Source organism: Oenanthe melanoleuca, chromosome 7 (assembly GCF_029582105.1).
Source record: "Oenanthe melanoleuca isolate GR-GAL-2019-014 chromosome 7, OMel1.0, whole genome shotgun sequence".
NCBI classification, from domain to species: Eukaryota; Metazoa; Chordata; class Aves; order Passeriformes; family Muscicapidae; genus Oenanthe; species Oenanthe melanoleuca.
In genome coordinates, this window is record NC_079341.1 from 18,590,684 (window position 1) to 18,604,772 (window position 14,089).

Here is a 14,089-nt window from a genome sequence, read left to right on the forward strand (position 1 = left end):
GAAGTAATATTCATAACCTTTATAGCTGGATGAGATTTAGCTACTTTAGTGTGAAGCAATGCTGCAACGTGAATCATCTTCAATGACATATTTTACAGCACTTACAACTTTCTCTTCACTGGCAAAACTATTAGCTTCCAGTTAATTGGCAGTGGAGTGCTTTCAAACATTACTGGAATGGTTACAAAACAGAAAATGTTCCTACATAAAACAAGGTTAATGCAAATCTTTCTCTTCAAAGCTACTTTTACAAGTATTTAGAAAGACAGTTGTGTCATATATAAATAACCCTTTGACAATTTGAGGAGAGTGTAAGAACATCAGTGAGATTTGAAGTGTGATACTTCACCTGAACAGAATCTCTATTTTACACTTTACACAAAGTGCCCTGATTGAAAGAACTAAGGTAGTTTAAATCCAGCAAACCTGGATGAAAGCACTCGAGGCCAAGTGTTCTGAAAGACCTCATCTGTTAGCTTGCAATAAGCTTTATGAGGTTCACTTTGGCCCTCCACTAAAAGACTTCCAAACTGAACAAGGCTTGCACCTGGTCTGCTCAAACTCTGAATAAGGGAGATCAAATGGTTTGCATATGGACCTTCTGGCAAATTCTTCAGGTTGTGCTGCTGCTTACCAGGCCAGTGCTTCAAACATGAATGTGACACACTGCAGCAAAAAAGTCAAGCTAAAAAGTAACTCTTCCACAAGAGAAAAATAAATTATTTTCTAATGTAGTTTTAAAAGGAATGCTGTAGAGTCCCACAAAGGTGCAGCAGCAGATCTGACTGCTCTTGTTCTACATTTGAATGCACTCCCAATCCAGAGCACAGTCAGTTTCTTAACCTCTCAAGCCTTTTAACTTTGAGCTGCTAATGAAATTTTAAAGATGCTTCAGCACAACACAGAACATCTAAAAAGATGGAAAAGTTGGAGAGCCTCCATCAACTAACCTGATATACCCCATGGTATGCTCAATTCAGCAAAAACTATTTAAGTGCCCACTTGAGCAAGCACTTCACTGATTTCATGCATATGTCCTGTCAGGTTCCCTTAATTGTACCAATGAAATTTTGTCCTTCAAATTCTCCTCTGAATTTTTGCTCTGAAATGTGAAATTAAACTTCAGCTAACAAAAAAATATTTTTAAAAAATTTGATCAAGCAGTGCTCAAGCAAAGCATGCCCTACTCCATACTTCTTGCAGAGCTCACCACGTGGGGCTCACTTTGTCAGGAACACACCATCCTCCCCCCAGATCTGCTGTCCAGCTGAGTGAGCTCAGCATGGATGCTCTCCTAGGAAAAATGGACACTTCTCCCTAGGGCAAGGGTGAAGAGGCACAAGGCTTCTGCTCCTGCAGTTTTCCCTTTTTTCTACTTCTTTTGCAGGAAGACTGAGTGGCCAGGCTGTGAACACTGGCACTCCTGCAGAACTTTGCAGCATGCACCTTGCAGTGCACAGCTTATGGCTCTGATGCCAAACCAGGGTCTGCAGCTCAGCAATGGTGTGCAAGGATCCAAAGCTATCCAACTGCTGACAACAAAACATCAAACATAGTAAATGCAAAATCTTACAAACATAAAAGCCATAATGCTTCCAGAATTGTAGCTGTTATTTACAGAGATGCTATTGCCATTGGTTTGCTAAAGTCAGGGCCAGAAACAGCAATGTAAGAATGCCACACTTCAAAACAGTTAACATTTAAAAAAAAAACTCATCATATTTAGCAACTAGTCATAGGCTCACCACGTTGCCTGCAGTTGAAGAAACTGGCTCTCTGGCTCTGAAAACTATTTGCAGAGAAACTGCAGATGCCTGAAGTTTTCAATGGAAATACAATTCAGTAAAATGTCAGATTTGCTGCTCTCCATCATCCACTGCTCAACTTTGGCAGTGGCTGACAGACCTCTGGGCTCAGGCTTTGGAATGAAAGTCAAACAGCCTCATGCAAACACCACAGCTACAGGTCTTGGTTCTGGAGATGAGAAGGCTTGAACTACCATGGCATAGCTTGTTCTCCATTTTAATCCCCACAGTCTGAATGGACATGGAATCATTAGCTGGGTCTGAAAACTACTTTTTGCTGCAATTGTTTCCTTTGGCTGTGAAAAGTTCATTCACTGTGAGAGTCCTCAAAGAAGCATTTCTGAGGTTGAGTTTAAACAGTATTCAATGTTTATTTCTTTTAAATGGGAAGCATCGCTAAGTTCCACACATGTTCATTGTGACTAAAAGCAGTCTATGTTTTATCCTCAAATTGCATTTTTCTGCTCTCCCAGACAATACACAGCCTTCAACTTTCTGATTCACTCAAGAAGACTTAATCCAATTAATGGTGCTTCTGACATAGCCAGAGGTATACATTCCTTCTATGACTACCTCTAAAGACAAATATTTAGAGGATGATCCTAAAAAACAATGGACTCTGAAATTCTAGATCAATTTATTAGTATTTGTGACATTGTCTACTGATCTATTACACTCCAACTTTAAGTTAAAACCAAAACTAAACACAAGAGCAACTCTTCTCCCCTAAACCAACAAAAAGTTCCCCTAAATATACTATTTTTAGGCAATAAATCATGTAAAAATGCAAGACGGAGCACTGAAAAACAATGCCTAATCCATCCAATAAATAGCAGCTCAAGCAGTACACTCCACTAAATCTTTACTTATCTTCAATCCTGGTACCTAGTCTCATACAAGGCCGCATGTATGACTGTATGATTGATGGAAGTAGCTCCACTGTTCCAAATTCCTGCCTCCCCAGATTTCTGTAATGATAATTTGCTGCACTTTCACAAAGCCTGACAGGTGCAAGCAGATATAAAAAATGTTAATTAAAAATAATACATATTAATTAATTAATTAAATTAATAATAAATAAATAAATAAATAATTGATAATAAATTAAATAAATTAAATAAATGAATAAATAAGTGAATGAAAAAAAAAATCTTCTTGCCCGTTTTGGCATGGTATTGCTGCTGAGTCAGTCTGGACCATGCAAATGGTAAACAGTTCCTGCACTATGGTTAAGCAGATATTATATGAGGAAGAAGGCAGTTAAGCACAACTCACTATGAGGTGCAAAACAGCAGGTATGATAAATTGAGAACACCGTATTGCTTTCCTCTTCAATCTTCTGGATTAAGACTTGACTGTCATCTGATTTTTCTCTTGGTTGCAGTTTGAATCATTATTTAATATTTACTATTACAGTGCCACTTGAGACCAGTCCTGTCCTAAATCCATATGCTCAAAATGCAGCTCTGTAAGTCTTAAGAGCAAAATTTAGTAGTGCAGAAAAGAGGAAAGAAAACATGGTACTAAATTTTGAAGTGATGCAATTTTATAAATAATAAAGTGCGTTTATATAATTAAGCCAGAAGATATGCATAATACAAAAGGTGTTTTGGTAACTCATTCTAGGTTACAGTTTCTGTTTCATGGTTACACAACTCTTCTCTTCTGAGTACTCTGAGGGCTCCATAAAATAAAGTACTGGTAAGACCTCAGAGATCTATGATCATTGCCAAATCCTGCCCTACAAAGATATCTGGAAAAGCTCATGGGAAGCACACACAGAGAAACCACATGCACAAGCACCTGGCTGTGCTTCCATCCATACAGCACACACCAAGCTTGTGCACAGCAACCACTCACCCTCTGATTACACGGGTAGAGATCAGTCTGCAAAAGCTGTGTAACAATATTAACACAAGGGAGAAGAGAGAAGTAAGGATTTGCAGTGCACAAAATAAAATTCATTAATTGTTATGTGTAAAATAACATCTTACTGCCACTTAACAGTGTTTCAAGCCACTTGTCTTCAGTGTTTGCCAACTTCATTTAAAGCTAAGGCTGACTGAAGACAGCAGCTTGTCTCTTCCACAATAAACTAGACAATTTAAGGTGCACAGAACACAAGAAAGCAGTAGCTACTGCTGTCTTTTCAGTTTTCTTCTAGTTGTCCTAAATGTTATATTGTAACCATAATTTTGGATTTGTGTTCACATTAACTAGAACTTAGGGAAGAATTATTTAATTTCCATAATATAAGATAATGGTGAGCACATACCCACAAGAGAAACTTAGTTAATTATAACCTTGCTTAATGTACAATGATAATGTTAAGTGATAGTGTCTTTGTAGGATGAGCACATGAGTTAATTTAAATTTATTAATTGTGTTAAAAACTGTGTCACAGAAGACAGTAAGGGCAGGGAATTCAGAGTTTTAAGTAATCCAATTTGAGGGAAGAGGGAATTTCATAAGATGCAAAATAGTAAGTGCTTAAAGCACTAAAGTCTAAAAATACAGTGAGTATATTATGAGGACATGGCACGGAGATCTTTGCCTGTCTGCTCCAGCAGGATACTAGGGAAAGAGGGCTGGCAACTCCTGATACAATCAACATTGTAATTTCCCCCTAATATCACGTTTGGGCAGCGAGAATTCCTGAGGCCAAACTTAAGAAGAAAAAAATGGTGATCACAGACCAGATTCATATGTGGGTATGGCAGACACAGTAAGAGAGGAATCATGGGGGAAACTGCCAGCCTTGCCCAATGCTGGGGGTCTACTTCATATGAGCCCTGAGCTAACTGGAGCCTTTTGAGCAGCATACTATGGAGTTGCAAGAAATCCACCTCCATCTTCCCCTTCTCCAGATGATTCTATTTTTTAACGCAGCAGGATAGGAGAGCAACAAGAGCAGACCCAGACCCAGTATTTTTCTATTCCAAATTAAAAAATGATAGGAAGAATGAGATAAAGGGTATAAACAGAGCCACAAGTGCAGCTGTTCAGTAGAAAAGCATCCATTCACTCAGCCTATGTTAATCTAAGCCCTTGTGTTAGAGCTGGCAGAAGGAAGGGATGCACTCAGGGGACCACATGGCACAACATGCCCTGCTCCACCACACCATGTCCTCCCACCCTCTCGCATCAGGAGGGGCCAGGCGGCTGAAGCTGCTTCCCCTGCTTCTCTCCTCCATCACATCCAAACCTGAGCTTTCACCATGGATACAAGTACTGCCCATGCTTCCCTGGTTTCCATTCTGTTACTTGTCTGCATACACACCTTCCACAGCCACAAGAAACAGAACTCCAGCAAGCTTATGACCCAGAACAGGAAAATCTGAGTGATGAGGACCCTATGTTTGCATGCAGGGTAACCTTTAACCCAGAGAGTATGGTGGGTTACCCTACAAATCAGCTGTACAGCCAGTTGACTGGCAGGCAAATCAGAGGGCAAGGATGCAGAGCTCAGGGAAGTGGCCTTTACTGCTTACTGGATCTACAATGGTAGCCTGTGCTGCTGAACTACAGCTTGAGCCAGCCTGTGCAATATGCCTAATACAGATGTTCCAAGAGGCAAAGCTGAAGGCATAAACCCACAGCAAACCAGGCTGTAGCAGCTGGGCTTGACTGCCCAGAGTCTGAGTTGGGAGTGTGAGTGCTGGGCGAGCTGTGTGTTGGAGAGAAGCTACATGGAAGATGTTCACTACTGATTTATAAAAGAACAAGTGTTAGAGAATAATTAAAATTGCTGTGTTCTCACAACTTTAAAATTAGGACAACTTGCCAGCCGTTGACTTATTTGTGTGGCCAGGGACTCGAGCAACAAATTACTATGTACTATGTAACTCAAGGCAATCAGTACTGTCTTACTCTCTTTCTCTTGGAGCAGGGAGGCCATCAGTGAACCAGTGCTGAATGACATCATACAAAAACATGTATTTACACAAAATAAAAGGTTCCATCAATACTTTTCTGCACTGACTCCATATATGGCTTAGAGAGTAGCAGACAAAGGAATCAGTAACATGAAGAACTATTGAATGCAACTCTTGTGGAGTAATATTTCACCCTGATGTAAAACAGACCAGGATTTCTATCTTGCTGTTTACATAGTCAAACATGACTCTAGGCATTGCTCTAGTTTCCCTGACATGAGTCTCAGTATAAATGCCTCATGCACTTTTACTTTCTATAGAGGCCTTGTATTCAAGCACATGTCTTCAGTGATCTTACTGGACATAATTCTCTTAAGGGAGTCATAGGTCCTTGAATGTATAAGCTCCAGAGTTTAAATGCAGCTCCTACAATACTGTTGCAAAATGGCAGTATTTTACATACTTACTATAGATAACAATTGCCAGATCAGCTTTGTTACTCTGCACTTCAGTTACCGCTTGCTAGCAATTAAGAGTCTCCTTTCTCAACTCCCCTACCACCTGAAGCTATAATAAACACTTCTTGCACTCAGCAAAGTCACACTTCCCTGTTCTGGAACAATTTCACAGACTCCAACTCCCTTCACATTTCACTGAACACCAATGCCCTCCATCCACAAGCTGTCTCACAAATCTGACTCTGCCAACACCTGAGCTCCCACTCCCTACTTGCCCTTCATATCAGAATCCATTTATCAACACAATACCAAATATCTGATTGCCCAAGTAATAGCAATTCCTCTTTCATGGAAAACAGCAAAGAAAAACAAGGGAGACAGTGTAATCCTGTGGCCACTGAAGAGTAACTATCACACTTGCCACAGAGAATGTAGTGTGACTTCACAGACCCATCCCTCCTTCACTTTTCTGGTCATGAGCACTCGCTAGTCCTTCATTCCATGTAGTACTGGAGCAGTTGACAAATCAGAATTAAATGGACCCAAAGTACCATCTCCCACATTTTTTTTCCGCTCAGAAGTGTGTTAGAAACTGGTTTATGACAGCCTGATGTTATTTAAAATTCAGAGCAAAAAGCCTATTTATTTTCTGGTGCTTTACTGCTCAACACAAAGCACAGACTGATTAATTCTTTCATGCATTTTGTTAAGATTTGTATCAGCACGATTCAGAATTTCAACAACCAAACAGCTGTCTTAATTTCTTTCCCTTGCACAGTTATTTTCCCAGTACAGCTTTGTAGGAGAGAATTACTCTGCTAGTTGAGAAAAACACTATGTCCAAGAGGTTGCAAAAAGCCCATAAAATTTTCACACAAATGCGCGTAACAAGCAAAAAAACCCACCAATCTGTATTTCTCTGTATCTGTGTGCCTACATGTGCACACACACACACATACACACAGTCACAGATAGATAAAAATCTTCCTCCAAAGCAACATGCATAAACAAAATTTCAATTCCTTAGAAAAAATAATGTCTAGCTAGGTTATGAGACAGAGGCTCTTCTCTCCGCTACATCAAAACTAAAGATACCCTATTTACAGACACTTTAGTACGCAAGCTTCTTCCAGAGAATAAAGAGGTGGAAAAAATAGATCTTTGGCTCTTCAGTCTGTACCTTTCCATGTTTTCACATGCAGAATGTTGCATAAACTCAAAACATCTCTCTTGGCCACATGTTTCTTCCAGCCACTCCTTAGAAACCATAAAAATGTATCAAATAAACAGCTTGCTTAAGTGCAGATAGCTGTAGGACAGACAAGTCATCAGCCTGAAGACATTCCAAAATCCCAGGCTAACAACTTATGGCATCATAGGTTCTTTCCCTTCGCTCTGGACAAGGGGGGAGAACAGAAAGCTACCTCTTTCTATACTAAGTCTTTGAGAAAACCAGACATGCCTACACACTGGTAGTATGAGCAGAAACAACACATTGAAACTGGGAAGACACTGGAAGTGGTTTGGGAATCACTACTGCATTGGCTGTCTGACACGGTAAACATTAACAAAGACATTCTTGGATCCTGTATTCTGTCTGGCAATAAGCAAAGTAATATTCCTGATGTTAGGCTGTGCCATAGGACAGAGAGAAAAGAATAAAAAAACCCCAACAGAAATACATGGAGGGAGAAAAGTCCATTTTCACACTCAGTTGACCACTTTCTTTGCTCCTTTATGCATCTTGGATCTTTCAAATTGAAGAAAGGAGCGCAAATTGTGTAAATTCACAAAATAGAAAAGCAACGGACAGATTATCCCCTAAGCAGCTAATATAGCAGGCCAAGTGCCTGAGCTTTGCAATTTGAGGACATAATAGGTGCATACTTTTCCTAGTGACTATAAACTGCGAGTTTAACTCCAGGTTTCATGCCAGAATCACCAAATCCTTGGGGTAAGGACTGATTTGCTAGTAACAGAATACTCAGTGCTACATTTATTACCTTCTGATTGGATTATTAATCACCACCTGGTGATTATGTACATTAATTACCACCTAGTGAAATTATCTACTTCATATTTCATATAAATACTTAGCACCATAACATCTGAAAGCTTAAGAAGGTATTACATACAGACCAGTGACGTCTCACCATTAGGGTCTCTATGGCTCCAATAGTCAAATTTTATCTTCTCTTTCAGACTGACAGACATAACTCTATGGCATGAATACTGGTTAAGGTTCCTGAAAAAGTAATTTATTTTCACTATAATGCTGTGACACAAACAATATCTATAAACAGGAGATTTTATTACTGCCTTTTTCTTCATATAACCATCATTTGCCCATGGCCCGAATATCTGACAAACACTGGCAGCAAAGGAATTATTCCATTTGGGAAAAAAACAACAAAACCAACAAAAACTCCCCTCCACAAACAAACAAATAAACTAACAAACTAACAAATATAAACAAACAAACAAAAATCAAAACAACAAGAACAAACAAAACACCAAACAAACAAAAAACCCAAAACCCCAAATTACAAAAACAAACCAAACCAAACAAACAAACAAACCCACAAACAAAAAACACACAAAACCAAAACAAAACCCAAAAAAAGTCAAGCACCTTCTCCTCCCTCAAGAAGCAGTGTAGATTTTGGAATTTGTCTGCACTCTGATTATGACTAGAATTGTAATTGCTTGAAAACAAGGGAAGGGTTAGAGAAAGTGAAAAATCTGTGAAATAAGAATCCAGTAATGAAGTTACTGGCATAGTGTGTTTGGGGCTGGATCTTTGGTGCCATTCATCTCAGGCAAGTGTGTTTATCATTAAATTTCACTCTCAGGTTTTGTCACATCGAAGCTACTCTACCTTAGATAAGTGCCCACGCTATTCATTTGCAAGAAGGATAAAGGAGTCAAAAATGGCCTACAGCCTTTCTGGCACAGCTCCTCTTCCCTTTCATCATGAAAAAGCCACTCTGGGCCCAAGGAACGCTTTGTCTAGCAGTAAATTGAATTGTCTCCATGTAAAAAGAGTTGGGGTTCTCAAGCAGATCCACCTTTGTTGTGGGTTCTTTCACTTTTCTTCCCAAGCCACAGTCAATCAGTGCTGTTGCCAGCAAAACTGAAGCCTTCTCTGGAGGGATAACAGCAGCTCAGCAGTATGAAGGTGTAGGCAGAGATCATTTTGTTTGCTCTGTTCTTGCTTATTACATAAGGGTGCATTTCATTCTGTCGAAACTCTCCACTTGCACCTGAATTACTGGAGACTTGAGTGCTTCCCTTCCCATGACTGCTGTGGGAAAACGTACTTTAGGTAGCTCAGAGCTTCAAAGCAGCTGCCACACAGTGTCACAGTATCTGAAAAGCCACCCCATTAACTCAATAGCTATGAAAAGGCTACAGACCTCATACCAAAGGATTTCTTCAATCAAAACTTTCTGAAGTAGCTCTCTTAGTGCTCTGATGGACAGATTTAATTAAACAACACTAACACCCACACTGAAGGGACAAAAGGGTAGCCCTGGGTTCCCAGTGGTAGTCTGACTATGTGCCAACAACTTTGTCCAAGATGCATGAGGTCAGCTGGTGGCCCACAGTCCACCACTGGAAATGCTCCCAGGGCAAGGCACACACAATTGCCTGCTAACACCACATTCCCACAGCACTACATACATGTAGAAATGGACAGGCAGCTCCCACTGCACCTCTTGCAAACCGTGAACAGACAGAACCTGAAGTATCCACCTATTCTTTATGCCATCTTGCTTCTTTTTGGATAATTTTCATCATGACTATTAAGCACACATACTGCAGAAATGCCAAATGCTTCCTTCTAAATAAAGCTGGCACTATATTCTGTCAGCACTTTACTACAGCTTGACCTTACCTTCCAGTCTGCATTCAGAGATGCCATTTGCATCCTATTTTGATAATGTATGCCACAAAGCAGCAAATTCAGCACTCATTTCTATCCTATCCATGCCACTATTTCATGGTATGCTTAAATTTTTCTACCTGTAGGTTCACCCGAATGTGTTGGCACCAGTGCAAGAGAACAAGGTCCTTCAGCTGAGTTACAGAGGAAGCAAAATATACCACCCAAATAATGCTAGCTCTAAGGCTAATAGAGCAATAATTTTTCTCAAAACTTCACAAATGACAAGTTAACAACTACAACCCTTGCAGGAAAAAAAGGTTGTTCCTCACTGATCTCAAAAATTAGTAACTTTAAGGCAGCAGCTGTTGGCAACAAAATGACCAGGTCTATCCATAATCTCATCATGCCTTGATTTATTAAACATTAAGGAAGGAGGATTTTAGCTGCAAATATCAGAGAAAGGATTTAAGCATTCTCATGCTTAAGTTCTTCTATTTAAAAAAGGGCAATCATCTTTAGACAATTTATCTCTTGTCTTCTTTTTATTTAACTACCCCACTGCCTTTCATCTTTACTCCTCCATCTCAGTTCTCCATCAGATTGTATGGCTAAAGGTAGTGCTGCAAGGACAGCATACTAACACCAGGTGATTTGTCTTAAAGGATTAGGCTGGTGCTCTGATAGTGTAGAATCACAACGACACGATTTCTGAAAGCTTTTGACCACTGAAAATACCAAAAAGTACAATCTGACAACTCCAGGAGACTAAAGATAATTTTTCTCGTTAGTTTAATTCTAATTTGTATAATTTTCTAACTGTCTACAAAAGTACCTGTGAAAAACAAAGGGGGAAACTGATGAGAACACAGGCTCAACAGGACTCAAGAACAGAACATGCATCCTTACATGCTCTCACAGAACTTCCTAAGGGTGCTGGGTTTTTCCTGGTTGCGTCTTTGTCGAAACCAACGTTGAATGCTGCGTACATCCCAGTCCAGCTGCTTGGAGAGGCCTTCCAACCTCTTCTCATCTGGATGCTACAAAACAGAGAAGCAAAAAAATTATTTTCTTGCTCAACTGCATTAACACTTTAAATTCAGAACCACTGTAATTGACTCTTGCCTTCTTACCAAGACATACAGATACACAGAAATACGTTCACAGAAATCTCTACTGGCAGATTCCCATCAGAATACATTTACAATGATAATTATTAATTTAGAAGGACAGATGCTGTAATATGACATGCAGGTACATTGCTAATAAAAACTTTAAAGGGACAATGGGATCAAAACTTGCTTGGAAGTGAAGCTTAGAAGCCATAGAACACCATGCATTTCAGGAGCAGTGGCTCTCACAAACACCCCACTGCCTGCCACACACTAATACCTGTTCCACTCTCCTACGTCAGGATCTTTGACCTATCGATTGTTGCACCAAGGAAGATGGTTTGACTGACACAGAAAGAAGATAAATCCCATGTTTGTGCAAGATAATGTTAAAAAACAAGGTTGTTAAACAAAATGACAACTTCAAAACGAAAATCACCTAGACAACAGGGAGAATTGCTTTCTGTAAAACTAAATACACACAAATATTGTCCAAAGCAGAAAATGTGTAAGTTTCATACCATTAGGATAGCTGCAAACCAGTACAGAGGTAAGGCAAAAGAAAATTAGTCTGTCCTTCATTTGAAGAGCAGTACAGGATGAATCTCCAATCATACAGCAATTCTACATGCCCAGTAAAGCATATGTATTACTTATATATTTCTCCTGATCACGTGTTTCTTTTAAATAAACAGAAAAATGGACAATCTGTTTTCTGGAACTTTGGATTTATTTCTGCAAGCCGGTTACATATACTGAATGAAGTACAAGAGCTCTTACAACAAAGAGCTTTAAATTTTTAATTGTTGAAAGATATAAACCAGCAAAACTCCTGTTAGGCTGAAGTTTTGTTTATCAGCCTCCAAGAAAACACAGGGAAGAGAGGGAAATAAAAGGGTGAGACAAGAGAAGGTTGAAGTATTTGCCATCCATCTCAATAAAGTTTTTCAGTTAACCAAAGTATCTATTAGTTTTTCAATGGAACGTTAAGAAAAGCAGTTTCTGTAACCTTAGAAAAAGAAATGTTTGATGTAGCTTTGGGAATTTGACTAGAGAGAACTGCTGTATAAGATTCAAAAAAGGCAGGTAAGCTAGATTGGTCAGTTTTTCTGAGAGCAGCTACCAGATTCCTGCAGGAAAGCAGATACTCTTGTTTGGAGCTCTTCACGCTCACAGGTATTTCAGGCCCTGTGCCAGATACCAGATTCTACGAGGAAATATTAAAAACAAAATAACAACTCCACAACAAATAAAACCCAACCATTCTTCCTCCAGCTGAGTCTGTGTGAGAGTATATCCTGCAACTTTTAGAAACAAGGCACGTGCAGTTTCCTCCTTGAAAACAGGACAAAAGTCACAGCAAGTGCCATAGTGATCCTTGGATTGAGTAGGATACACAAGCAAGACAGATCCACAGCAGATTTCACTGCCTGTGACACTGAACCAAATTTTCTCCTCTTTGACTTTAATACTCCCTTGAAGTTGACACTGGTGCAAAGCTGCAGCCTGGAGCCAAGCTGGGATTGGAAAGCTCCTGCAGAAAAATTTGGGATGTGTGAAAAGCATGGACAGAACCACAAACAGGTTGAGATGTCATATGGTGAGAGATGTAGAGACATATATGTAAGTTGAGGGGGAAAATCTTGTACAAAAAAGGTATGCAAGCTGTAAATTAAACGTTATTCAGACAGTTTCTCCCACTTTTCTATGTTTTCTCCTGTAGCTGGGACACCAGCAAGGCCTTTCCCTAAAAGGAGTAGCTTTGAAGTTTCATGGAAAACTCAGTATCAATATTACTGGCTCCCGATGAGCCCTTTTTGTTCTAAAAACCCCAACCATTTTGCAAAAATTGATACAAAATAGATAAGAAGCAAAAACAGTAAGAAGCAAAAAAACTTAGGTGGCCATATGGCACCTACGAAGTGTTTCTGTGACAATTTTTTTTTGATTGAAAGCTTACAGGAGACATCACAAAGGGATACACAACTGCTCAAGCTGCCATATTAATAATATCCCAAATATTTGAATTTAGTTTGAGCAGCACTGCATTTATGTGTCAGCTTTGCTTTGTTCAGGCATAGTTTACAGTGCCACATGCCACTTCATAAGGTAAGCATTTTACTTAAACACACTACCTTTGTAATAGCTGTGAAAACCTTTTCCAGGATAGCATTAGGTTGAGCTTTCTGTGGTCCATTGGCTTGGACTTTAAGGCCTAAGGCACATGGTTTAGCAATGAACCTGTAAGAAACAGAAAAATGAGAGAAAAAAACAGGTGAAATCCTTCAGTTATTTACTTCATTATTGTTATCAATAAATGGCATGTGGTAAATGGGCAAACATTATGACCCTGCCAACAAAAACAATACTTAATTTTACAGCTCAAAAGCAAGCTCCACATAGGCAATTACATGGCAAAGTAAGGAACATCCCTTTGAAGGATGAAAGGAACTCCATGGAACACATGAAACAGGATTTTCTTTCATGTTGTGAAGAAAGAGATTAGAACAAAAGCATGAGAGAATGCCTCCTAGACAAGCACTGACTAAAGAAAGGAGCAGGGCAGCTTGTAGAGATGAGGAGCATACAGTATTACCCTCCAAACACAGCCTTTTTAAAAATCAGTTTCCAAAGTAGTTACTGCCTCAGGACTCCTTTGGCACAATGGAATTTTAGAATCCTGAAAGGCAGCAAGCACTTAAGCTGCCCAGTCAATACCATTTTCTAAAAGCATAAAATTTACATGGTAGAGGGACACAAGCAATACTCTTCCGCTAAAGTATGAGGCTGTCCAAAATCCTAACATCAATCCATAAGTTCTCTGAGACATTTTAGAGTTGAATTGCATAGTTTATATTACATATACTCAAAGACCACACTCTACTCATGAAAACTTAAATTATTTGTAACTATGAGTTTAAATCCGGAATTCCCATGAAAGATAAAACCTCTG

The 14,089-nt window shown here is 39.4% G+C and overlaps 1 protein-coding gene across 2 annotated transcripts in view; it reads right to left on the reverse strand.

The window, feature by feature from the left end:
- The window catches only part of CERS6 (ceramide synthase 6), an 89,779-nt gene that overhangs the window by 45,363 nt on the left and 30,327 nt on the right, over positions 1-14,089 (reverse strand). For both annotated transcript variants that reach the window (XM_056496319.1, XM_056496320.1), the window contains exons 2-3: positions 13,272-13,377; positions 10,934-11,064 (exon numbers count right to left, since the gene is read on the reverse strand). In XM_056496319.1, coding sequence (XP_056352294.1) covers positions 10,934-11,064; positions 13,272-13,377 — 237 coding nt within the window. The remainder of the gene's footprint in view (positions 1-10,933; positions 11,065-13,271; positions 13,378-14,089) is intronic.